The following is a 27,076-nucleotide window of genomic DNA, read 5'->3' as shown; positions in this document are numbered from 1 at the left end:
CGGAATGATCCCATCGTACTCTCCTTCCCTGCGGTTGGTTTATTGCAATTGATTTTGACGCCGCTGTTAATGCCAACTGAACAATCGGAGCAGTTTAATCCAACTGCCACTGCCACATACGCTTTTGTGTTTGTGTAAGCATTTCCCGATTGCGATTGCGATGTAAGACAACAACGCCAAGCACTCGAATAAAATCGAAGCTTAGGTGAAGCGGTTGAGGAGTGGAAAACGCTGTGGCAATCTCTGTTATAGTCGGCCATAAAGCATGAATACAATACTGACAGGCACAGCATTTTTCAGATACAGATATACATATAATATATGTACTTCAAACGAAATCAAAACAAGTTTTAATTTTAATGTATTGCAAATTCAAAACAAACGGTTTTGGCGTAAAATAACACGGTTTTGAAAAGACTAATTTTTGGCCAATAAATAATTGGCAACATATTTTAAAATTTTAAAAGATTCCAAAATGTTTTGTTGAGACTCCTAAAAAATATTAAAGTCAAATATATGGTCGATCCAAAAAATAAAGCAAAAAATTTTATATCAATAAAAGTGCAGAACTTTTTCATTGCCAAAAAGCTAGCTTTAAATTTATTTGACCTTTTACCAATAAGAACACCGTTCTCCTTGATTTTTCAGCTACGTGCACGGAATTGGTTCGGAGACGCGGAACTCGCTCTTCCATTTGCACAACGGACGCGACATGGTCCTGGTCACCACCTGTCGCCACGGGAAGAGTTGGCGGGAGCTGCAGGATAATCGCTGCGACGAGGACAACCGCGAGTACGACAGGTAAGTGGAGATGGCGCCCCCAATCTCTCCGTCCAATAAAGTCGCAGATGACGATGATTGTCGCCGGCGAAGTGGCCAGAAATTGTTTCTAGCTGTCATTGGGTCCGCAAGTAATTTGTTTAGCCTCCGCCATCGTGCTAATAGCTGCCACGCCCTATCCTTTTGGCCATTAACCGGAGACTCTGGGCCGCCCCCATTGGCCCTCTTTATGTATATCTTCTATATACGTATCTGTCGGATGTTCGTGGTGATTAATGTGCTGAAATCCGACTTGACAAGCTCATTTAAATGGTACGACACTCGGGCCAAAGGCATTTGCAATGCCAATGGATTTCGTTTAATGCCGGAGTCGAAAAATTCAGGGATGAGCACACAGCGCGGTGACTTTTCAATCATGGTCAAATGATTTGAAATGTTTTTCGGTCCATGGGTCGTTTACGTTGGCCAAATTAATGGTGGAAATGAAGTTATAGAAATGGCTGACAGAAATGAACTCGTCACTTTGATGTATGTTGACAAAGCTGTGAAAAAAGTGCCATAAAAAGTAAAACCGGCCATGGTTTAATCGCAATATTCTTATCACTCAGAATACTTGTTTTACGTTGTTTTCCTTCGTCAATACATATTAATAAATGTTAAGCCGTTAGCGGTCAATGAAGTAAATGAGACAATGAAAGTTAAGCAGCCATTTGATGTTGTTGTATTTTTCATTTAAAATTTGAGAAAAACATGACAAAATAATGAATATATTAAAGACACGATTCAAGGGTTACTTTGAGATTTTCATGAAGAACGACAACGCAGCCGTTGCCTTTTACCTTTAATTGAATGTAATTTTTCTCAGATTTTGCGCCACTTCTGGCGGCAAGCTTTCCCTTTCGCCCGCCTTCTGTCTGCCTTCTTTACTTTCTTGTAATTTGACATGACTTATGCGACAAATCTGCTTTGGCGTCAAGCGTCAGCGATTTATGCCCCCCACTTTTGCCGACTTTATCCTGTTCTGCCTTCAACTCTCTGCACTGTTCTACATAATCAAGCAAATTGCTTTCCCACTCACATCATTTTTTATCAAGGGGCCTTCGCTGTCTGGGAACTTCGTTAATGCACCTGTCAGATATATCTTTCGCTTTCTTCCTTCCGCTCTCCTTCTCCCTGCATGTGTTGGATCTGACTATGTTTGTATATGTATATATTTAGAGAAAATTGCATAATACCCCTGAATAGCATCAGCGAATTTTTGCAAACAATCTCTAAAAGCTCATGAATGCGCGTGGGCGCCAAAGTTCTTTGGGTGAGTTGAGCTCCTGTATTTTTGATGAGTTTTACCAGCATTAATATGCAAAATGTGCATTGTTGTTGTTGCTGCCGCCGTTAATATACATAGTGATGAGGGTATTGTAGAAGGAAACCCCAAGCAAATTTTAAGTCTGAATCCAAAATCCATTGAGTTTGACAATGACTTAAAAAACTTTTCTCGTTTTCGATGGACGCCAAGCAATAGGAGAGTCGGGGAGATTATGGTCAGCGAAGCATTAAATTGATGTTATATGTGAAATGAGGGATTTGTCTATCAATTTTTGAACCATCTCTGTTACAATACAGAAACGCACGGAGTCTTGGATATTAATTATGTAAATCATTTACGGTCTTCTAAAAGAATGCTATAAAATGCTTTTATTGAGAGTTTTAAAGTGTAGAACAAAACAACTTTTTTATTTCATTTTTGTATTTTTTTTTAATGTTTTTTACTACAAAATTTTAAGTCAATGAAATTATTTTCGAATTATTTAGTATGCCTCATATTTATGTTTTGTTATATTTTTCTTACTACATTGCTTACACTAATTCAAAAGACAAAAAAAAACTTTGACTTAATTTCTCAAGTTTCCTATTCATGTTAAAATATATATATATATTAAGAATACAGCCATATTCCCCAACGCAAAATCCATTAAAAAGTTTTGTTATTACTTCAACTCATTCTACACCACAGTCTGCCTGCAAAAAAAAACTTTTCCAACTGCATTCAAAAACCTTGAGCTGCTTTTAATGAAATTTTTTGTTGTTGTTGCTGCCGCTGTCGTTTTGCGGCCGATTTTCGGGTCCGCCCTTTGTTGCTGTTGTAATGAGCCTAAGGCGTCAATGGCTTTTGCCGCCGATGACGATGTCATGCACCATATGCAGCCCCGCCGCGGGAATTGGAGGACGTAAGTTGATGGGCCGCTGCAGATGATGATAATGGTGATGATGATGGGCAAAAACAAGCCACACAACGCCAGTTCTACTTTATTTTTTTACTGAGTGGTTTCTAATACGAGGTCAACGATTTTATCCAACTTTGACTCAATTTTTTTGGCTTTGCGGTTGGCACTTCTCAAGGGACTTTTGTGAGTCGCCAAAAAAAAAACAAAAATTCACCGGAATATGTTAAAAAAAAAGTGGTTTTTCTGTGTTAAAATTAAAGCTTACAAACTTAATAAAATACATTTTTTTGTTTATGAGGATTTTATCAATCTTTAATTGTTTGTTATTTATTTATTTATAAAACCTAATTTTATGACTTACAATTTTGCACCCTTTAATTTCTGTACGCTCTGACTTGCATATTATTTTATCAGTGTACAAACATGCGGTTTTTGCTAGTTTGTCAGACTTTGCCTATTTTTGAAGTCCGCCGAAAGTAGCAACTGTGGCAAATAATGAGACGCCATGTAAGTGTCCTTGGGAGTAAAACTTGTTCCTCATTTGCTTTTTGGCTGTGTAATTTTGTATGTGTTTCTTTTTTTATTTTTGCCGCTAACAGCAGACGCGACGAAATTACGTATACGCCATGTTGCTGCCAGGCCACGCCAACTGTTGCAGCCACACGTAACCACCCCAGTGCTTCAAGGTTGTCCGGGGGCAACTTTCAACTTTTTGTGGGCCTTAAATTTGAGCGTAACAATTTATAAAGTTTTCTTTTTGGTTGGCCATTTTTCAATACGCAATTTTCGAAACTATTTTGTCGGTGTGTTAACGTGCATAGTTGCGTGCGAGTGTGTGTAATGGGTACTTTACAGGAGTTCAAGGTCTCTGGGAAAACTCAATTTTGGCTTGTCATCACCAAATATTTATATTGACATATGTTCGCAGCATGAGAAACATTTTAAAGAATGTTGATGGGAAAAAAATGTTAAGTGCAGTTCTGTATCGTGTAAAGCTTGATCATCACTCTATAAACAAATTGCCACATATAAAAAGGAGTACATTTTAATTCAGATACTCATTAAAAATTTTTATCGTTTAAGTAAACATATATATAAAAGAGTAAGTCCTGGGGTTACTAAAATCAGCAATTACGAGACTTAAGCACATGTTCTTCGACCCCATGAAAGATAATTTGAAAGGCAGCCCCTCGTCGAACATGCAAACTAATTTAAACATATGAAAACGAAGAATCCGAACTCATTAAAGGACCCCAATGTCTGTTTGCCCCCCTTTTTCATCTCCCCCTGGATCCGGCTTTATGCATTTTTCATAATGTAATTTCCCAAGTAATAAATTTTCATGCCAGCATCATCATTATCAACAACATGCAGGACGAAAGGAGGGCGGTGAGTGAAAACTTCGGTTCGGTGCAAGGTGCAGCTGCCGTTGCACCTGTTCGAGAAGCTTCCCGCCTCCTCATTCCACCTCCCCTGGTTGCCACTTTCCACGTTAATCTCAGATTTCCACATAAATCACTTTAAAAAGGCGACACACTTGCAGGCGCAGGAGCAGTGGCAGGAGCAATGGGAACCCAAGGCGCCGTCTCCCGAGGAAGAGCTAGTAACCAGCGAATGCTGCTCAGTCCTGCAATGGCAATTTCTTTGAGTACTTTCTTCTATTTCCCCTTTGCTACTACATCGCTGTGTGTGTCGGTGTGAGTTGCCCCAAAAAACGTGCCAAGTAATTGCCGGCCATTGCTGTAATGTCCTGAGCATAAGGACCTGCCATGAGCCCAGAAAATAATAACCAGACTTTGCTCTAAGGTACTTTTAATTTAAGCGACGATATGGCGTTGATGAAAAGGAATATTCAGTTAATTTTTATTAATTTCTTGAGCTGTATTCGTAATAAATTATTAAATTAATTTTTATCATTCATTGGTTTTAGAAAAAATTAACTTCAGGAATATTTGCCTTTTCATAAAAAATGTAGGAAAATAAACACAACTTAAGGCAATAATTGTCTAAATTTTATTTTTGAGTGTAAAGACTGTTTGTTTAAAGGCTCATACAGTATTCGCATGTTCTATTGTCTGTGATATTAATGGCTATATATATATTGTTTTCTGAACATTGCAAAAATTTTACATTTAACCTATCAAATTTAAACCAATATGGGATGTTTTAAAACCATCATGTAACAATGTCTTAGAGTTTTTGTAATAATCGTAAATGCATATGTTTTTTATATATTTTGACCGACACACCCAGAATATAGAAGGGTAAAAACCTTTTCCTTTGCACAATTCCCACACGCATTTCATGTGAGCTGCATTTGCAATTGCACGGCGTCCTTATGCGGTTATGCTCCTTTGCCGCTGCTGCTGCTGCTTTCATTATGAGCCATTATCACAAGCTGGCGACAAGCGACTACCACGATGGCCACAAAGAAAGCTGGGGAAATGGCCAGGAGAATGGCCAACAGAAGGGGGGATGGAACGAGGACGTCGGTTGGTCTCTCGACAACGCTTGACGCGAGCTTTGCACTTGTAACTAATGCGCCATGTTTAATGTTTCGCTGCCGTTTCCACTTATTTTTATGCTTATGCCGCCGCTGCTTGGCAGAGAACAAAAAATATTTTTAAAGAAAAAAATTATATTGTTTGTATGACATAAAATAAATATATAAACATTGCTGTTTTAAAACGTATTAACAAATATTATCTCCTGTTTAGAAATATTTAAATTTTTCACTCCTTTTGGCTTTGATCTGCAGCGAGATTTATTTCAATTTAGAACAACATTGTACCATATGTCCTTACAAATAAAGCATCACAAATTCTTGCAAACAAACACCCTACTATTTGAATAGTTTACTGGTAGAAATTTCGATTTACTAAAAGTGTTTATTAAAATAAAAATGTTTTATTATAATACTGTTATTGTTATTACTGATAACTTTTTTATTCAAAATAAAATACATTTTCTTGTTTTAATTTTTTCTCTGTGTCCATTCCTGCTCTACTGTTTCTTATCATTTTCTACTGCTTTTCGACCAAACAATGGCAACTTTTACAGCTGCATTTTCCTCCCCACTTTTTGCCCATTTTGGTGCGTGTGGGCGGATGCCTTTTTTCTCGCTGCCTCTTCTGTTTGATTTTTTGTTTGTGCTGCACTTTGTTCTTTGCTTTCTGGGGACTTGCAGCGCATTCGAAATGCGTTCCAAATTGTCTTTATTTCAAATGCTGTTTTTGAAAAATTTAATTTTCATTGAAATTCATCGCCATTCCTCTCCATTTTTCGCAAAAACTTTTTTGCCAACTTTGGTTCTGTCCTGACATTTTGCCCACATCTTTTTACTCATTTGTAGTTATATTTTTTTCCCTTCAGTGCCGCTTTTTGCTCTCACTTCTGCTGTTTTTAGGATCTTTTTAATTAGTTTTGCATATCGCTGCAGCTGACAGGCAATTCCAGGCGAAACGTTGCGTATAGTTCACTTACAGCAATTAACTAAATGTTGCGCATACGCCACGGAGGCCAAATTGTAGGAGTTCTTGGGAAAAAGCAAAGATGACAAGCCGGAATCTGAAATACAAAAGAACGATACATAAGTACTTGGCAGAAAAAAAAAAGAAAAACCACAAGAGCTCACGAACCGATATGCGGAAAACTACTACAAAAGGTGGATTACATTCCTGGGGCAGGGAAAAACCAAAGGTAGATGCTCCACCTGTCAAAGGCAAAGACCAAATGATGAGACTAAATGGGAAATCACAACCTCATTTCGACTCTCCCGCCGTCAGTCAGTTTGTCAGTCACTCAATCAGCCCTAGAAGCAGAATTCCCTGAACAACAAACAGCTACCGGGAAAAAAATCCACAAAGCACGGGAAAATGGAACCACCGGCGGCAGGAGGACAACCTTTGACAGCTGGAAACCACTTAAATTATATGCCTGCTGTGTGCTTGTGGGGTTACCACCTCCTGCCAGTTGCTTATGTTAATTTTCTGCTGGCCTAGGCTCAAGCAATTGACATGAACTGAAGTGACTTACTTTGTGGGTTTCCTCCGCCCCCCGGAAAAAGTCCATCTCTTTGAATCTCTGTCAGGGCGGTGGCAACAGGTGGGAAATTCGAACGATTTAACTCTGACTAAGTAATTGCCGGGTATGTGCTGGCATTCTTATTTAGCAAAGTTTTCCAAAGCTTTGAAACAAGCAATAAACTCATAACTTGTTGCTTTCTTGGAATGGTACATAAATTTGCAAACAAAAGTTGATTCATTGGAAAAGAAGACCAATTATAAGTGAGAAACTTTCAAGGAAAAATAAAGAGTCTATTGAAAAGAAAAACCTTAACCTATCCTTATAATCAAGTAACTATGCTACACCCAGAGAAAAACTGGATAGTAAAATTTAACATTAAAATGTTTGAATGAAACATTGTTTTTTTAATAAGTAAACTAAAAACATGGTAACGTAATTATAAACATATTTAATTGGTTTATCCAATAAGATTTCAATTTCTTTTATTTTAAATCTAAATTTTTCCATTCTTAAAAATAAAAATTATAGTGCAACACCTTTAATTTAAACAAAACACCCCTCGTTGCTAAATCAGAACCAAAAAAAATGTATTTTAAAGTGAAATTATTTGAATTGTCATGTTTTTTCTGTGGGTGTAAAAACATTACTGGGAAAAGTTTTAAAACAGTATTAATTACTGCTGCACTTTTATTATAAAAAAAATATGAATGAAAGTTTTTCAAGGTGTTGAGAAAACGCATAGTAATACCTATTTTAACTTGCTGCTTAAGTAGTAAAACACGCCAATTATAGAGGATAGTTAAAAAATAAATACTTTTGTACAAGGCACGCAAATAGTAAACTTTTAAATAAAACTCTCGCTTGGAAAATAGGAAGAGCCTTGAAATACTCTTACAAAATGCAAATGAGGAGAAATTAAGAGCAATATTAATTATTGCTGCATTCTGCCTGTTCATTTCCAAACCATCTGTATAATGCCTAATGAAGTGGCCAAGCTTTTTGCTTTACCAGCTTAAACATTTCTGTTTTGGAAACAGAAATGGCAGTGGCAACAACTTTTGACAACAAACGCGTGTAAATAGCAAAAGTTTTACTCACATGATGTTGGGGTGCCCGGAACTCAGAGCCCAACACAACCGAACTTAACTGAACCGAACAGAGCTGTTCGCCCAACTTGGCTGAAAGCTAAAAATCATTTAATTAAAGTCGGTGCGGGAAGAAGAGTTTGGAGGGCGAACTAAGCTGCTGTCTAAACAACAACAACGTTGCATGTTGGTGGCTCTTAATTGCTTAAACAAGTAGCTAACAAGCGGGGAAGAACGCCCTTCTTCGCAGGATAATGTATATAAGCCAGTGCAGTGACCTGCATAAGGAGCTGCAAATGTTCCGACACATGTACACGAATGTAAACCCAAGTCTGTATGCATAATGTTGTCTAATTAGTTAGGCCAAAAACCACGCCCCTCTCAACGTGAAAGTGCAAAGAAAAAGAAAACTGTTCACATAAATTAAATGCCACATAAAATTCAGACTATCTTTTTTCTTTCACAGCAGGCAAACTCAAGCAAATGACCCATTCAACCCAAATAGCCTCAGGAATATAAACTGAACAAACCACACTAAAGAGTATTTTCTGCATGAAATGGCTTTATATATTTATTTTAGCTGTTTGTGAAACCAGTTTGATTGGACTTAAAGTAGGGGGAACCATTCTATGCTCTAAGCTTTATTTTTTTCGTAGATGTTACTTGTTTTTATAAAGAATTTGAGAAGTTTAATTAAAGACATTTCTTAAACATACTCCATAAATTTAATATGGTATAGTAAAAAATATGATTCTCTTTTATTTGTAAAAAAAGAAAATTAATGTCAAAAATGTTTCTGAATCAACAGCACTAAAATAAATGAAAAGTTAAGAACTATTGAAGCCATAAAGTTTTTTAGTTTAGATTTGAGTCCTTTTAAATCTACTTAAATGTTTGCTGCCTTTTATGTTAAATATTTTGCTTAGCTGAATTCCGCAATGCTATATATTTTCGGAGCTTAATCGTCCCAATTCCCTCTCGATTCCCTTCTCTGCTGCCCTTCTACCTCTTCCGAGTCCATGGCTGAAGTTGCGCCTGCCTATGCATTTGGCAGTGTAATTTTTCAACTCTCGCCAAAATGTCAGAAGCAAGCCAACATGCAATTTATGTTGTTTGCTCAAGATTATTCATACCGAAGTCTACGACTGTTGCAGGCCGCCTCTCTCTCCCGCTCTCGCTCTAATGCTAGCTAGCTTACTCTCTCTAGCCTTCGGTGCGTTGTCAATGTCCAAAAAGCTGCGCATGCAGTTTCCTAATAAATTTTTTTGCTGATTCTGCTTTTAAAACGCGAATGTACCGAGCTCAAATTGCTGACCATTTAGAAGGGGGTTTCATGAGGAGGAAGTGGCAGGAATGAGGAGGGTTTGGAGGATGATAGGGATGGTTGTGTGCGAGCTGCCTGGAGGGCAGAACATGCCCAACTACATGTAATTTTACGCGCAACTTAACTTGTAAACTGCCAGCACACCAATGCCTCTGCACAACCTCAAAAGCACCTCCTAATTCCCACCCTTCTAAAACCACCAGTCTCCCTGCGGACAATACACAACTACATCCACATCCACACCCACCTGAATCAATGTTTGGCGTACATGGCGTATACGTATTATGACTGTTTAATGCATTTCGTGGCTTTGATTTTGGAATTAAAGATTAAAGTGGCCACACAAAACGCGCACTGTGGTCACAGCTCAAAATCAAGCCCCCTCCTGCTTTCCACCATTTTGCGTAGTCGGATAGCACGGCGTATGAGAAATTTGAGCAAATGCTAAGCATACGCCCTGGTGAACATTAAGCTAGAACTAAAGTTATTTCGCCAAATATCAAAGAGCAAAGTAGAAAGAGTTAAACGGATTCAATTGCTAAGCAACAAATTATTACAAATGAGAGAAAGAGCAAAATTGTTTCTTGCAACTAAAAGAATTGTAATCTGGGAAATTAATCCCCAAACCAGAAAGATAATTACTTTACAGTACCGTAAATGCAACTAAGACGCAGTGAATTGTAATTGTGGTTTAATTAGAAGAACAAGTACAAAAACCACACAAAATCTTAAATTATTGTGTACAAAATCAAGATAGTTACGTAAAACTAGTACTTTGTCTTAGTAGATAAACATACTATGTAGGCAAAGAAGTTTCTACATATATGTCTCTATTCACAATCTAATTTATATTTTCAACAAGAAAGCAATAGTTAAATAGTTACATTATATTTGTCTGTTTTTGATAAGCTACTGAACAGTATATTCGAAATATAACCTTTTATATAAACCAATACATGAACTATGCCCTTTTTCAACCCATTTGAATAATTAGCAAGACTTTATTTTTTTGTGCACCAAATTCGTTTATACACCTTCACTCGCCACCCATTATCATATTGTAATGTCGATATGTTCACAACCAAAGGCGGATCCACAGGGGGTATTTGTTGTGAAAACCCCCCACCAGCCAAATTGTCGATCCGCCACTGTGCACAAAGAATACATCTGCATCTCCTTGGGGTCGCATTTTCGTCGCATGGCGCCTTTGTTCGATTAATTGCTCCAGAATCCCATTATGCAATGCCATGGCTCTCACTAATTTACATGTTCTGCCCTGCTCTGTCTCACTCATTTCCTTTCCCTGTTCCTCCTCCATTGCAGGTACGACTACGAGACCTTACTGCAAAATTCCACTTTCTGCTTGGTGCCGCGCGGACGTCGTTTGGGTTCCTTTAGGTAAGCACAAACAAAAAACCCACAAAAACAACAGCAAAAATACGAAGAGTAATAAAAAAAAATGGGTAGAAAACATAAAAAACAATTTTTATTTTACATTTCACAATGCCATTTTTTTTCATCGTCGTTGTTTTTTGGGTGTTCGTCCCTTTTTCTCTTATTTTTATTTTTTTCCAGATTCCTCGAAGCCTTGCAGGCTGGTTGCATTCCCGTACTATTGTCCAATGCCTGGGTGTTGCCGTTTGAATCGAAAATCGATTGGAAGCAGGCTGCCATTTGGGCCGATGAGCGCCTCCTGCTGCAGGTGAGCCGGGGCATACATATTTATTGATAACTGCGGATGGGCATACTATGTATGTATATAGTTGGGATATGGCTTCTGTATGAAAAATTGAACGCACAGCGTTCTGTGGCAGTTCGTGTGCCACTTTTGGAGTCGTTTGGCCATAGCGATTTCATTTGCCCCCTGCCTAAAAAGTGAAAAGTTTTCATTGTTCATGTGAGCAGGGTGATTGGGTTGGGCGGCGAACCATATAAATACAACCCAGAAAGCTGTCACTTTAGAGCGTCGCAAATATTTGTTGCACCTTTTTATTGGCCTCTTCAAATGTCCGGCCATTTGCCATTGATGAATATTCTGCAAGAGACTAGATTTGTGCACCTGTTAGCCAGTGCTCAGAGGTTCTGGCATGTCCTTGGCCTGCAAGTTGATTGGGTAAAAACGTTATTATCAGGAAAAACGTCATCACAAGCATAGCTAATTGATACATTTTAAAGGAAAGCATTTTTTAATATAATAAATAGGTTAGTTTTTTAATGTTTTGTCCTACCTAAACCATAATATTTGTAATCAATTTCAAGTTACAAATAGTGTTAGCATAAAAACGCATGCTTAAATGCAGATACAGTTTTTGTCGGTCTAAATAAAACCAAATTCTATTACCCCGAAACTCGCTAATTCTGTTACCAAAAATTCCCTGTTAATTCCCTGTAAAAGGAATCGAAAAGCACCAGCACCAAGAATCACACTTAAGGCTTATCGGACTTTGGCTTCTCCATTAGGACGGTCCACATTCTTGCGCTTAACCCACTACTTGCCTCTGTGGTGAAGATTTTCCAATCAGAAGCAGGTGAGCGGTTCGCAGCTCTTTGTGCAAGTGTCCGCACCTTTTCGTGTTCCGCCGAAGAGAAGGCCCTTGGACACTTCTTTTGTGTGTGCGTGTCCTGCTGCAATTGTTTGCCTGCCTGCCAGTGTCCTTTTCTCCACGCTCTGGCGCCTGATTTTGCACTGGGAAAAAATATATATTACCTAAATTTGTGTAACACAAATTATAATATTGTGTATCTGCAATAGTTCATTTAAAATAAACTTTAGTTCATAATTCCATATAACAAATTTAATTCAGATAAATTAAAAATTTTTTTATTATATAACCACAGCTTAAAGTTTTACGAATTTGAATGAAAACGCAGAAGAGATATGATAATCATAGCATTCTTTTAAAGACTTTCTTGTGACTTTAAATCTCCCGATAAATTTTTGTAATATTTCTTTTCTGTGAACTTTCTGCTACTGTCGCACTTCATTCGCGACAAAGTCCTAGCGCAATGTTTGCCAATTGCCCTGCCCTTGGTATTTCCAGGTCCTCCTTCTACTTTTTCCTCCTGCACTTCCTGTCCCCGTCCCCAATGGTATGTTTGCCTTTGTAGTTTATTGGCAGGAAATGCAATTAATTAAGTTAACTTGAGCAGGAAACTTGAGCACGGACTCGAAACTTAACTCGACTGGCTGCTTGGCAATCTCTTTAAACTGTTTGAATTTAGTGGGCTGGGCCCCCATCCTGTCCCATTCTGTCCCGGCCAAGCAGCCACTTTGGCTCTGCTATTTTGATGGATGGCACCCGTGGGTGGCTGAAATCCTTTAACCAATTAAGCTGTGCATTGTGAATTAATGCATTGTGGCTCAGGTGCCGGGATGAGCTGCATCTATTAAGCTGGGATTACGTATGCGCCGGGTATAACCATCAACATCGCCATCTCTTATCCGCCTCTCCATCTCTGTTTCTCCCCCATTCAGGTGCCCGATATCGTGCGCTCCATATCGGCAGAACGCATCTTCGCCCTGCGCCAGCAGACGCAGGTCCTGTGGGAACGCTACTTCGGCTCCATCGAGAAAATCGTCTTCACAACATTCGAGGTGAGTCCTGAGTTTCCCCCGGGGAACATTTGCATATGTAGACGCCGCCTATTTGCGGTTGATAACTTGGGTGGGTTGCTGAAACTTTGCGGCGTTTGCATGGGTTTCAAAATAGCGACTCGAACTTACTTTGCAAGTTGTTGCGGCTTTTGTTGGTTCTCTCAATCGACAAGAAACAAGTAACGAGAATGTTCTTTGCTCTACTTAGCGACTCTGAAGTGGGGTTTCGGGCAGCGGATTCGGGCAGGGGATTCGGATTCCCAGGAACTTGGACGATGCAACTATGCAACAACTTGTTCTCGTGTCCTTGAGTTCGGCACAGTGCGTGCTGTAATTAGGCGTACCGAATTTTTCTCTTTTTTGATACTTACAATGTGTGAATCTTTTGCACATAACTATATACTATAAAAGAAATTCGGAACTATTGTGATTTTAAAATTAATAATATAGTGTTTGAAACTTAAATATCAACTTAAATTTAATTACTGTTTACAATTTTATTTTTTAAGTAATATTATTGATAATATTTATTTTAATTTTTTAAGTTCAAGTGGTTTTTAGGAAGAGTTTTATACATATAATCAACTAAGCTTGAATATATGCTGCCATTCCTAAATGTTTCGAAAGTGTTGAAAATTGTATCATGCAAAAGAGGCTTATAAAAGCTTTTCAATAACTTTCTGCACAGACTGTGTTTGACTTTTGATTGGAAAAATAAAACTACAGTCCAAGCCTTTTACGTGTATCTGCCAGATACTTTTGCTTTTAGGTAGCACAACTTCTCAGTCAACTATTAAAATTGAATTTGGGTTGCATTTTGACGAAACGCCCACTGAAAGCTTAGGGTTGGGTTGGCAAAATGAGGGGGCGGGTGATGTGGGAGTGCATAAATAAAACACACGCATTCTCCAGAAATTCTCGCACATGCAAACGAAAACCAACAAACAGCGAACAACAAAGTTATCTGCACACAAATGGCAAGCAGAAATTCGCGAATCTCCATAGAGTTAAAGGACCTGTGGAGAAATTGCGAAATGGCGAAAGGGCGATTTCGGGAGACGCGAAGAGCAAACTAAACCGCCGCCACTGGAGACCACTTTTCAACACTCAAATTGACACACAGTCAGGGACGGAGAATCGTGCCGAGATGTAGACACATCCACGGAAAGGAGGATGCAAGGGCATTCAATTTTGTGTAATCATCTGGGACAGAAGCGGGGAAATTAAGGGGGCAGGGGTCTTGAAAGCTGAAGCTGCCAGCTGAAACAGGAGACTCCCTGCTCGCATCGAGATTCGCGTTTTGCGGCGAAACTTTCGCATACTCTGTTACTGAGAGAAAATGTACTGCACTCAAAACGTCATTTTCGAATCCCTACTTTACATACTCAAAGTGGTTTTTAAAAGACCCAAATATATTTGTTCTTTAAAGTTATGCCAATAATTAAACCTAACAAATTATTCAATTTTATCAATGAAATATATGAAACTCCCACAACACGAACTTCATTAACTTGAATCTCTGGACTGAAAAGTATCTTAAAACCATTAAACCATTGCTAAAGCAATGCAAATATGCCAAAATTTTAAAACACAGTTCCTGGATGGCAAATGTTGTATGTGAGAACCGTAAAATGTCAAGCAAAGTTCATAAACTTGATGGAAGTTTTAAAAAATGTTTTTGTTTTTTTTTTTTGAGTGTTTTCTCTCTGTGTCCACATACACCCTTGTACAAAACCAAGCCAAGTTAACCCATGACGACCGACAACATTGCAATGTCGACGGGACTGTCGCTCCGCTCGTTGACAAAAACCGCAGCCCAATGGAGCGGCAAGGGAAATGGGGAGCCGAGAGTTGTGCAGATTGCGGCTCCGATGCCACGATTCTCGGGCTGCTGCCCTCTTAACCCCGCTGTCCAACCAACCGACCTCGTACATTTCCGTGCGTTTTAGCTAGTAATAATCAATTTGCAGTTACAGCAACCAAAATGTGTGTAACCAAATTAAACACAAATATTTTCCTGTACCTTGTGAGCGCCTCGAAAGGACGAAAGGCGGTGGCAGTTTGCCGAGGCAATTAACGACTTCGTCCACAATCGACCAGAGCATGGTCAACAAAGGACATGCATAGGGGAGTTTAGTTTGATTTATGTGACGGAAGTGAAAGGAGTCCCTTTCTCCACCTCTCGTTCTTGGCCAACTAATTTGACCAGCTCTGTAATTATTATTATTGGCTGGTGTGTGGGGCAGATGCTGGTTCGTTTAACACTCAAAGTTAATTGGGTTTTGATCGACCTGCAAACGCACAATGGTCAAAACAACGGGGGTAGGACTTCAGGTTTAAGATTTATGACAAATTCCTCAATTAACAGAAACGTTTTGCACATGGATACTGGCAAATGCATTTAGTTAAAAATATTATATTTAAGTCTAGTTTGATTATTTGACATACACATTGGCCTAACAAGAGAATAATAATTGTATAACTTATCCATTACGTCTCATTGCACTTCTAGATATACAAAAGCGTTTTTCAAACCTCAAACCTCTTGAGTGCAATTATTGCATAGACATCTATGACTGTTCTCTACATCATTTTTCCTATCACACTAAAAGCGCGCAACGAAGTATGCAACACGATTTTTTGCGCAAGAATTTTCCTTTTGGCCTGCATTTTTGTGGCGCACATTTGATTTATGAGTCGCGATTAAAAAGATGAATTGTGGCAGTTTCGACAGGGGAGGGAGGAAAAAGAGGCAGTCAGAGACATTGGACCCCGCCCACCTGCTGAGGTGTGGCACGTGCATCACGTAATGGCTCTGCGCGCAATCCTTTCTGGTTTATTTGACCCACATTTTGCATATGGCCAAGAATGCACCTCCACAAGGGTCAACATCATGCTTGTCCTCCCCTCTTCTTCCTTAAAACCTCTGCCCTTGCGGCTTTAATATGTGAAAGGGTTCCTGGGCTGGGCGAAATACTTGATGTGTGGATGCCGCAGGCAAAAACAATTCCAGAATATTTATAAACAGCATAAATTCCTGTTTTGCAGGACTCTGGAGAAATTCCTTTATAATTTGTTTTTATTAATTTTCAACAATTTTTCCGCCCTGCCTCAAGCGCACAGGCCTCCAGACCTCTAACTAAGCAGGCCACTCACGTATCACTTTTGGAGTGGAAAGTTCCTAATAATCCTTTAGTCCGGGACACGTATGAATATGAATGGGTCAGTTCAGTGTGTTGGATGGGGGTCTTTGGGGGAATCCTTTTCCCCTCGCTTACACTTAAGACCCATTCATGCAGCAAATTGATTTAGGCATAAACAAGCCCAGAACGCTCTTAACCCGCCCACCAAGCCAAAGGCTACGAAAAAGTGGCAAATAATTTCTGCTGCCTCAACTGGCCTTGTTGGAAAATCTCCTCAGTCTGGGCGTTGAACCGCATGTGACCAGGCGGTGTCAGTTTTTCCAAGAGTATCCCTTTGGCATCCTCCTCTGTCTCCACACTCTCTCTCCCTGCTCCTGTAAAACTGGTCCATTAAAGTCAACAAACTAACAGCCAGCTGACGGTTTTAGGGGTTTTAGGTTCGAGTTTGAGTTTGGGTTTGGGTTCAGGTTAGCCTTTGTTTACCCTCATCGCCTGATGTTGCTTTTGTTGCTGTTATTGTTGCTGCTGTACAAGCAAACAGCAAAGGTGAATTTTAGGAGGGGTTTTCATAGGGCGGGTCGGAGGAAAAACAAATTAAGCAGTTATTTGGGTTGTTAGACGCTTCAGTCAAGCTTTCTCTTCCTTTCGCCACGCACAACACATCCTGTTTCTTTCTTATATAAGAGAGAATAGCATAATTCTAGTTTATAAATAAGTCATAAAACGTAAATTTTTTATTAGCTTGTTTAAATCAATTAGGCATTATCGGAAATCTATGAGTATTGTATTGGCAAATTGCCTGCAGAATTAAAGATTTTAATTTTCTGTTAAAGAAAAAAATCTCATTGTCAAGAATTATGTTCAAATATTAAAAACTCTTTTGTTACATCGAAATTTTGAAAACATTGTAATATTACTTAATTTACCAACTTCAATAACAAAGTCCTTAAATGTCGACCCACAAGAACTTAGAATATTGAACCATTTGTATTTTTTTAAAGCACAAATCAATACCATCGGCAATTTACCACTCATCGCAACCCTTGCCAGTTTCCCCAATTATTTCAATTAATAAATCAAAAATTAAACCCGGAGTAAGACCGCAACCGAACTTTTGCCACATCCTTCGAAAGGAAACTAAGTGCGTAGGCCCCAGAGTGTGCCTGTGTGTGAATGAGTGGAACTCGTATGCGGCTGATCCGAAGATTTGCATAATTTTATTGTGTGTTGAACTTTCGACTAACCATCCGGTAGCAGCCCAATCTGTGGGGGCCAGGCCGAAAACCGAATGGCCACAGGATCCCCACAAAAAGGTCACTCAAAGTCCACTTACCAAACTTAGTGCCGGCCCAGAGTTGGCCCAAAATCTTGGCCTAAGCCCCAAAAGTCTTTTGCTGTGTGCTCGAGTGTGTGTGTGATTTGGGGCGAATGGATGTGACCGATAAGCGTGTACCATGCACTTAAGTTGCACGGGGAGGCGAGAAGCGGAAGTAAGGAAAACTTCGAAAATGGTCGCAAAAATGCACAGAACAACACAATAAACTACAATAAGCCACAAGCTGGGCTGGCTCGAAATGTTCTGCTTATGAGTGTGCACAGAGGGAAAAGAGAGAAATAATAACTAAATTGAAAAGACTAAGATTATAAGATTTTTCAACAAATTTTACCATAATTATAAGTAAAATCGAATAAATTTTTTTCTTTTATTTTCTGCGACTTAGCTATTAAATGATTTAAACCCAAATGTTTTAGTACTCAAATTGGTTAAGGACTTATAAATCATAGTGTTTTAGTGATGATATGAAACATAAATTGTGTTTTTTTCCGTGTAATAAGTATGTTTGTTTATGATATTTTATTTATTTCTTGGGCATTTGAGATTTTGGATTTGATGCAGCAAATTGTGTTGCAAACGCGCAGGCAGCTGTTGGAAAAAAAAAAACTTTTCTTTCACCTGGCTGTCTCTTCTTTGTCTCGACGAGATTTGCATTTCAAAGCACCGGCCACGCCCACTCGCCTGGCCGAAGAAAACAGCAACAATCCTGCTCCTGCGAGCAGCAGGCATCTAGGTAGCATCAGCAGCTCAAAGTAAAGAAGGAAAAACAACTTATTACTTTGACTAATCCTATTATGCGCATGCAAACGTGCGCCAAGAAGGAAAAAACTTTTCCAGGCAAACTACTTTGAAGTCAACTGTCTGCCCGCCTACGCTTCTCTGTCTCCTCGCCGTCGCTTTCTCCTTTCTCCGCCGCCTTTCTCCCGCATTCATTTCATTGAATCGTGCACTCACTCAAGCGCCGCTAAGTTGCCTTAGTGGCTGCTCATGCACTGCGAGAAATGGCTGAGCAATAGATAACCCTATTTGGCTTTGGCGACGGCAAGTAAAAGGATCTTCTTCCTGCTGATGTTAATTCCTGTGCAGTAAGCTTCGAGATGCAGAAAGCACAGTGGAATGAATAAGGATTGCAGCCTTAAAAAACATTCTTTAAAAAGAAAGTATCCGAGCTTTCTTATTCTACTGATCAGAAAATATTTCTGGGATAATTTCAATTTGTAAAAAATTTGTCAAAATATAAAAAAAAAAGTATATTTTAAATAACAAAGTAACTTTAATTTATTTTTTACGACACAAATATTGTATTTTAACAAATGACAAATTGGTTGTGCACATTACTAAACAGTTGCATATTTATTTCTGTTTTATATAAAATTACAACCTTAACTTTCTATTAAAAAGCGGAGTACATTTATGAGTTTAGATGCAAATGCCTTCTGCTGTATATTTGCTGCATTGAAAACTTCAGCTTCAGTTTGTCCGACCTTCCTGGTGATCCAACCTAATTTATTTTCAAGTTGTAAAGTTGCGAAACTTTTTCGTTGACCTCATTCGGTTTTAGCCCATAGTTCTGCTCCCAGCTGCACCTGTCCCCCGACTTCTTGTAGTTAATTTCCTCCACTTACCTGTCCATTATGGCCTGGTCTCGGACCAGAGATAGTGCAAAATGCCGCGACAGCAACTCAAGAAGTTTTCCACGCGCAAATCCCCCATTGGCCTAAGCTGATTTGGCTTCCCATGGCCAACGGAACCAACACAACCAACAAAACCGAGCTGTGAAAACTTGCTCATTAATTGATTTTCATGCCACTTACTTGCAAGTTTCAACATATATATTTGTGTTTTTTTTTAATTTTTACCAAAATGCATGTTCTCATCATAAATTACAGAAAGTTTAGAGTGAAAAAATCTTACTTAAGCATAGGAGACGCATAGAGTCGAAGACATGAACTAAGGGCACTTAAACATTTAACATTAAGAGTTGAACAAAGGTTGTTTGTTGTACATAATTCACATGTTGCTTGATATGTGATAGGCATCTCTATATCAGATCCGTGTGTGGTTTGTGAATGTGCAGCTCGGAGTCTGTGAGTCTCTGCGGTGAGTTGGGTGCTGGCTGGCTGGCTGGCTTGGCTGGGCTGCTTGTCTTGAAGAGGGGCTTTCACTTCAATCAAATCAAATCCAATCCAATGCGATTCGAATTTAGAAGAGCAGGGAGAAGAGACTCCTCACGCCAGTGGAGCCAGCTCCGGAACCGAGGGTAAAGCCCGTGCTGGGCGTTCCGCTGCTGCGGTGCCGCGAGGTGTGGCTGGAAACGTTAGCACGGACACGGTCGTAGCTGGCAACATCCTAAGAACAGAAGACATTTGTAAATTATATGTCCGATTGGGTCAGGGGGGGGCATAGCGTACTGGTCGAGCACAAACTCGAGGTGTCTGCAGGGGCGGCAGATGTCGCAAGTGCCGCACGTGTTGTATATGGACAAGATTCTCACCTCTTTGTCGGCATTGGCCAGCACCGAGCGCATCGAGTTGGCCACCGGCCACTTCTTCTTCATCACCAGGTTGTTGGGGGGATCGTGGGCGGCTCCGGCATCCACCGACCAAATGGTGACACTGGCACCTCCCAGCACCTTGGAGCCGCGCGAGAACTTGAAGGCCAGCTCCTCGTCGCCGGCAATGCGGGTTAGCTGCCAACCGGTCAGGTTGATCTCCTCGGTGCCCTTGTTGTGCAGCTTAATGAAGCGTCCCTCCACGTCCGCCTCGATGATCTCGAGGTCGCCCTTGGCGGCGGCATTCACCGAGTACTCCGACAGAGTGCGGTCCTCGCTCTCATCGATCACCGTGCGGCGTCGCTTCACGGCACTGGATCCCGAAATTCCGGGCGTGGCCGAGCGACGACCACTGGGCGTGACCCTACCGGACCGAGAACTGGCACTGGCGCTTAAATGGGTGCCATTGCTGGAGACCCCGGAATCGGCAGTGGGACGTCCGGGCGACTCGATGTTCAGGCGACGCTCCTCACCGCACAGCAACTTGTCGTAGGCGGCTATCTCGAGGTCCAGCGACACCTTGATGTCCATCAGATCCTGGTACTCCTGCAACTGGTGGGCCATCTCGTCGCGCATGCGTTGCAGCTCGGCCTCCAAGGAGGCAATGTACTGGTTGTGACGCTGGCGTTCGGTGTCCAAAAGGTTCTCCAGCTCCCGAATGCGAGACTAACCAAATGGGGAATATAGAAATACAATTATTAAGGTGATTTCAAACTATTTTTCCAATACTCACATTCAATCCAGCATTGGTGTTCTCCAGATCCTGCAGCTTGGCATTCAGACCATCGATCTTGGTGCGCATGAGACGCACTTCCTCGGTGGCATGAGCGGATCCCTGGGCGGCCCTGTTGGCAGCAGCCTTCAGGTTCTGGATCTCATTGTCGTACAGCAGTTCGATCTCCTCGCGATTGGCGCGCATTTGACCCTCGTACTGATCGCGCAGTTCCTGGAGCGACTGCTGCAGCTTGGCCTCGTACTGGCGCGAAAGTCGGCCGTCGATCTCGCTGATCTCGATCTGGCGACGGGAGCGGGTCTCTGTGAGCTCCTGGGTGTGCACCTGATCCTTGAAGGCCAGCTCCTCGCGCAGACTCTGGTTCTGGTTCTCCAAGTCCACGCGGGCCAAGGTCTCCGCCTCCAGCTGCTTGCGAAGATCATCTAGTTGGCGACGCAAGCGGTCGTTCTCCAAGGCTAGTTCCTTGGACTGATCCTCGAACTTTTTGCGATCGGCCAGAGCCTGGTTGTACTTGCCATTGACCTCATTGTAGCGAGATTCATACAGGCGGGCATTGTTTTCGGCCACTGTTGCCTCCTTTGTCTTCTTTTCGAGTCTGAAAATTAAATTAATAAAATTAATAAATGCATACTTCTTAAAGCTGCAGAATTTGAATTACAATAACAAGTTAATCACAAGAGATTCTTATTTTATAAGAACGCTTATTTTATTTGTACAAATTTCAAATTACTCATCACTATGTCACTAAAATTCCCAATTAGTTTTAACACTGCACTTATATATAATAATACATATTAATATAATATACATATTACATTTTTGACTCAGTGCAATGCCTTTTATCTACATGTGCTCGGTAAATGACGTCACTTATCTATATAATTTAACTGAGTCACATTTCGCCTCATAGATTTTTTCGAGAGCTAAACTGCCGCTCTTTTTATCTCGCAAATGTATTATTCATTTTATTTATTTAAATTCGTATCGCCGCTTGGAAACTCGTTCAACGATCTTCCATAGTAGAATCAAATATTTAAACATTTCGAGGTTTTAGTTTGCCTTGAGAGAAGTCGTCACATGCCATTAGCATAAAGTAGCCCGGCTATTTCTGACCACCTCCCCTCTGCCCCCTTTCCTGTGATTTATGGCCGCCTAACAGTTCAAAGCGTTTTTTTTTTCTATTTTGAATGTGATTTAGCTGAAAACAAACTCGTTATAAAAAATAGCTATGAAAATTCGGTAAATAATAATCTTCTCAAAACAATTTTGGTTGTCAATTGGCGCCTCGCGTGGTGGGCACGTTTTAAATAGTTCTCTATACTGAGTAACAACAAAAAAATCATGATTTCAACTATGGCATAATTGATTTTGCATGCTTTGACTTTGAATTACAAAAAAAAAAGTATTTTAATTATGGATATTATTTCCCGCCTTTAACGTAAAATTTGATTTGATTTTACCTTTTTTGAAAGCTAATTTCTATAGAAACTGAACCACACATTCTGTTTTAGCGGTTTTCTTTCCGATTTAGCTGTTCCGCCGATTGTATGTAAACAGTTCTCGTAGCTAATCAAGAAATGTTGTGTAAAAATGGGGGAATAAAAACCAAAAACGAAATAGATTCAAGGTTGTTTTTGTTTGTGTTCTAGTTTTTCCCATTTCCCCTTCTTTTTGCGTTTTTCTTTTCGGGTGTGCGTGCTGAAGTCCCATTTCTTTTTTTCCAATTCCTTCCGCTGACCTAATTTAATCGAAAGTATTTTTATTGTCAACTTAAAGGCATTTTGAAAACATTTTTGTACAAAATATCATCAGGGCTAACTGAATGTGATATGTCTGTTTAAAATTAAAATAATATTCATATTAATTTCATCTGTTTTCTAATCAGCTAGCTAACTGACTGCAGGATTTTGTATATTTTATCTAAGCCCTTTTGCTTTTGTTGTAAATAATACAAATTCCATCGTTCTGTCGCAATCTTATCGTACCTATTCATATAACTTTTCCTTTGTTCCATTTCTTCAACTCTTTATACACACCTTAAAAAGCTGAAAATTCAAGTTTGCCCAACATCTAGGCATCTACCTTTTAACCAAACTCTTAACTTCGTTAACACGTTGCAAAATACAAACAACAATTTGTGGCTATTATGAATTAAAAAAGCTTAAGGCCGCAACGCGCAATAAATACCAAAAATAAATATGGCCTGATAACGCAAACGACGCGAAACGGAAATCTCGAAAATGGAAAAACTAAGCACCCAACATTAGTTGACATCACACAAGAAACTAGTATTACAAATGTATCTGTAACTGCGTGCTATGACATCATAGTCTTGTAACCTTCAATGAGATTTAAGGCGCTATTTTAGTTGTTTTTTTTTTTTGGTTACTCATTAACTGAGAACCTTAGCATTTGCATACAAATGTCTAGAGAATTCTGGAAGTGTAAATGCAAAAAATAAACAAGAGCGATAGAGATATGAAGAGAGAGTTCCCATGTGCGTGGCTTTCGAAATGTGTTTTTGGCATGACATCACCGGCCTCGCTCGCTCTCAGTCTCTCACATGCAGTATCTTTCCTTGTCTCTCTCTACATATAAAGAAAATATTCCTAAGTTCGATTATACTTGAATTGAATTAAAAAATGTTTTTATATTAAAGCAAACAATTTTTTTATATACTGCTATATATACTTTTTTGGATCTGAAATAAGTTTTGCTTGTAATCTTAGTTGCCTATTGAAATTCTTAAATCTTTAACTTTAAGTTTTTCAAGGTTTTCCATTCGGCTTTCCTAGTGGTTAACCATTAAAACTTCTTCCAACTTCTTTACCTCACATTTTTATATACGGGTGGTCAAAAGTATTTACACAAATCAATCTATTTAAAAAAAAACATTTGTTTTGTTTTTAAATAAATTTGAAAATGTTCCCTATGAACAAACACCAAATATTGTATTAAAAGTCTTTCTAGTTTCAGCTTTTTATAGATAGTTAAACTGTTATTTTTGATAAAAACAAAAGCAACAGCATTTAATCAACATCTATCTTTTCTGAACTATTTAAGCAAGTGTGACTGTACTTGTTTTTGTTTTCGTTTTTTCTCCCCGTGTTTTGATTCAGTGACGAGCTTCGGCATATGACATCACTGGCTGATAATACTCGGTTCTATCCGAACCCACCCGTCTTAGAACTTTACCTCGGCTTCAGGTCGTCGTTCTCCTCCCACAGACGCTTAATATCGATCTCCAGCTTGGCCTTCTCCTTGGCCGTCTCATCGAGCAGCTTTCGGGCGGCGGCCAGTTCCTTTTCATAGACCGCCTTCAGGTTGGAGGTCTCCCGGTTGACGGTGTCCTGGGCGAGATTCAGCTCCTGGGTGAGCCGGTTGTTCTCGTTCTCCAGATTGCGCATGCGATCGATGTAGCAGGCGAGGCGATCGTTCAGGTGCTGCAGCTCCTCCTTCTCCTGGATGCGGGTGGTGCGGGTGGGTGAGGTGGGCGAGGTGGCGCCCAGCCTTGAGGAGGTCGACGCCCCACCCACCGGCGTGGAGGTGGAGCCGCGCGAAACGCGTGTGTTCAATGTGACGCGGCGTGCTGACATATTTGCAGTTTTTGTGTTTGTTATGTTGTTTTGGTAGGGGTTTTGCGAGGTGCGAGTGCTACTTCTTTAAGTACGTAATCCTCTCCAATCTCTTTTTTTTAAATGGACGTTTCCAAACGTTTGGAGCTTGTTGTTTGCTTATGCGACCGCTTGGCTTGACTGCTGAAAATTGACTGAAACTTTGCCTCGAACCGAACGGCCATCATCGACAAAATTAGTTGTCGTCGGCGGCAGCGGCAGTGGCAGCGGCGGTCATAAAAAAATACAACACGAATGTGGCGCTGCTCTCTCTATTTTTTCCGCTCTCACCTTTTGGCTTTATTATTATTGTTGTTTCGCCTTCCACCACATTCGCCTTCCCATTCGTATTCGTAAGCGTTGCTGGGCTTTCCTATATACAGCTGTTTGAGTTTCTGGAGCTCTAAATAGAAATCGCCTCAAACGCACCCAGCTAATACTTGTCTGCAAGTTCCAAAAACTCTTTGCACAGCACAACTTCCTTAACTTGGACTTTCAAAAATGTTTTTATTTTAATAACTAAAAGCTAAGAAATAATTTTTGAAACTCCAAGATTAGAATAAAGAACTTGTGAACTATATTAATATCAAATGAAAAAAACTGCAGTTATAAAACAAACTTAAAATTGGAATTATTTTCGGTGACTTAATTTCAATATTTCTAGGCCTACTGTGATTTCAAGGAACTAAATGGAACCCAACCAGTTTGACAAATCTTTCGAACAATCACACTCCTTAATGTAAAACCCTTTTTTTGAATACAGCATATGTTGTTCTAGTTCAAGAAGTTCCACTGTAGCCTTGTGTGGAATCTCAGCGATGCATTCCAAATCATTAATGAAGTTTTCTTTGGGCTGTCCAAGGTTAATGAACGGCAAGTGCTATAAAATTAGAGATGGTATTAGAAAAGGAAATGAAGTACATCTGACACAAGAAATTAAGAATGCGTATTGTCTGTAGCCAAAAAGAATCAAACAATGTTCTATTTATTATTTATTGTTTCAAAGTCTAGAGATATTTCAATATATGAATATATATCTATAAGTACAATGCCTGATCTAAAAAAATAGCATTAAATGATTTATTTAAAACGTTTCCCTGAAAAATGTGTGAAAATTGAAAAATAATTATTTTTCTTGACTAAAGAAGAAGCTCTTTATGCTTAACACTTTTTTTGTCAACAACAATTCGCTTTTCCTGCTTGCTGGCCACACATTTTCATTATGATTTGTTAGACTTTGGCTGTCCGCATAAATTAATGGCCCTTAATAGTGATTGCAACACATGAAAATCGACCACAATTGACGCCCACATCATCAATTCCGTTCCATTTGGCCCACAGCTCGTATGCACAATGTGTCACTTGAGTTTATCGATCAGCGGAGGGTCAATTATGGCCCAGCGGCCTGTCCAAAATTATGAAATACGGCTGGAAGCAATGGGAGCAGTGGGTGGTGGGTGGTGGGTATTGGAAAATGGCTTGGCGCAATGTCAACTTGTCATAAGTTAAATATTTATTGACATTGACTGCTCTGGAGCGCTTTAGCAGAACCCACAGTCATAATAATAAATAATCAGTTAAAAAGTGGAATACTGCGAGAGCGTTTCTCTTTTGCTATTTCTTTTCTCTAGCTTTTATTTGCAAATGCAACTAGCCGGCAAACAATCTTTTTATATTTCCCCTGAGAATGAGAGAACTGAATTTGCTCACACGCTGGGTGCAAAATATGTGAACTTGTCATGCAATATTCACGACGCCCGTGACGTCATCGCCCCGGTCTCAGCCAAGCGAAAACAAAAGCTAAGTAACAAAATAAAAGACGGGGAATATATCGAGTATATATGTAGCACTGACCTCCAAAACGTAGCCGCTTCTCTGTGACGTCACCAAATTATTTTTAATCATGAACGAGCATTTAAATTATTTTTTTTCCCCCAGCTCTCTGCTTCTCTCTTTTCAAATTATAATTATACTTATGATCCGTTTGTAAGCTTTGCGCGCTAGCTAATTAGAATTAATTAATGTGCCCAATTGTGTGGACAAAAATGAGCGTTAAAGCCTAACCAGATGTTAAATGACGTTGTTATTTTCCCTTACTTGGACTTTGTTTGTTTTGACTCGTATTCTGTTTTTTGCTTTCGTAAGTATTCTAGCAGAGTTTTTTTTTTGTCGCTTGATGAATGGCTTGGGATTAAGATTACAAATTGATAAGAATTATTCCAATGCCCTTTGAGAAATTCGCTTAATGGTATGGTTGCTTGTGAAAAAATTATATCTTGCATTAAATACATTCAGAATGGTTTTTCCTTATTACATTTGCAGAATAATTAATTTCTAGAGAACTGAAAGTAGTAATTAAATTTCATCAATAGCTTCATTATTTACATTACATCTTAGAGCAGTTTTAAATATTGTATTTTCTTTAAGTAAAAATTGCATATTTAACGAAAAATCTTGTAAGATTTTCTTTAAGAAACAACTTCGTTGCCAATAGCACTTGACAGTTCTTTTATCATATCTTCAGGCTAAGTAATATTCAGGCTCTCCCCTCGAACACAATAAGTATCGATTAACCTCAAATAAAGAATGACAAGTAAACAAGCAAGTACCACCGCAGGGCACTTAATTTGAGCAAACTTTCCGAACAAATATTTATTTTGTTTT

The 27,076-nt window shown here is 39.5% G+C and overlaps 2 protein-coding genes across 3 annotated transcripts in view; one reads left to right on the top strand and one right to left on the bottom strand.

The window, feature by feature from the left end:
* LOC128254879 (exostosin-1) overlaps nucleotides 1-27,076 on the top strand; it is a 65,941-nt gene that overhangs the window by 30,278 nt on the left and 8,587 nt on the right. Inside the window, exons 2-5 of the mRNA XM_052984229.1 lie at nucleotides 649-801; nucleotides 10,764-10,838; nucleotides 11,016-11,142; nucleotides 12,916-13,035. Coding sequence (XP_052840189.1) covers nucleotides 649-801; nucleotides 10,764-10,838; nucleotides 11,016-11,142; nucleotides 12,916-13,035 — 475 coding nt within the window. The remainder of the gene's footprint in view (nucleotides 1-648; nucleotides 802-10,763; nucleotides 10,839-11,015; nucleotides 11,143-12,915; nucleotides 13,036-27,076) is intronic.
* On the bottom strand, nucleotides 19,329-24,775 carry LOC128254881 (lamin-C). 2 transcript variants are annotated; one of them, XM_052984231.1, is made up of 4 exons: nucleotides 23,994-24,775; nucleotides 20,799-21,393; nucleotides 19,926-20,731; nucleotides 19,329-19,863 (listed from the first exon to the last, which is right to left on the bottom strand). In XM_052984231.1, the coding sequence occupies exons 1-4, from the start codon at nucleotides 24,392-24,394 to the stop codon at nucleotides 19,743-19,745; spliced, it is 1,923 nt and encodes a 640-aa protein (XP_052840191.1). In that variant the 5' UTR covers nucleotides 24,395-24,775; the 3' UTR covers nucleotides 19,329-19,742. The 2 variants fall into 2 exon arrangements, with proteins under 2 accessions (XP_052840191.1, XP_052840192.1); XM_052984232.1 differs by having other exon boundaries at nucleotides 20,009-20,731; nucleotides 23,994-24,716.

This window comes from Drosophila gunungcola (assembly GCF_025200985.1).
Source record: "Drosophila gunungcola strain Sukarami chromosome 2R unlocalized genomic scaffold, Dgunungcola_SK_2 000006F, whole genome shotgun sequence".
In the NCBI taxonomy this organism is placed as follows: Eukaryota; Metazoa; Arthropoda; class Insecta; order Diptera; family Drosophilidae; genus Drosophila; species Drosophila gunungcola.
The sequence above is the reverse complement of the archived record's forward strand: the minus strand, read 5'-3'. Positions and strand labels throughout refer to the sequence as shown.

Coding starts and splice junctions, on each gene's coding strand:
- LOC128254881 (XM_052984231.1), bottom strand. CDS start 24,394: ATGTCAGCACGCCGCGTCACATTGAACACACGCGTTTCGCGCGGCTCC. Junction 21,394..23,993: donor AACGACGACCTGAAGCCGAG/GTAAAGTTCTAA, acceptor TTTAATTTTCAG/ACTCGAAAAGAAGACAAAGG. Junction 20,732..20,798: donor ACACCAATGCTGGATTGAAT/GTGAGTATTGGA, acceptor CCATTTGGTTAG/TCTCGCATTCGGGAGCTGGA.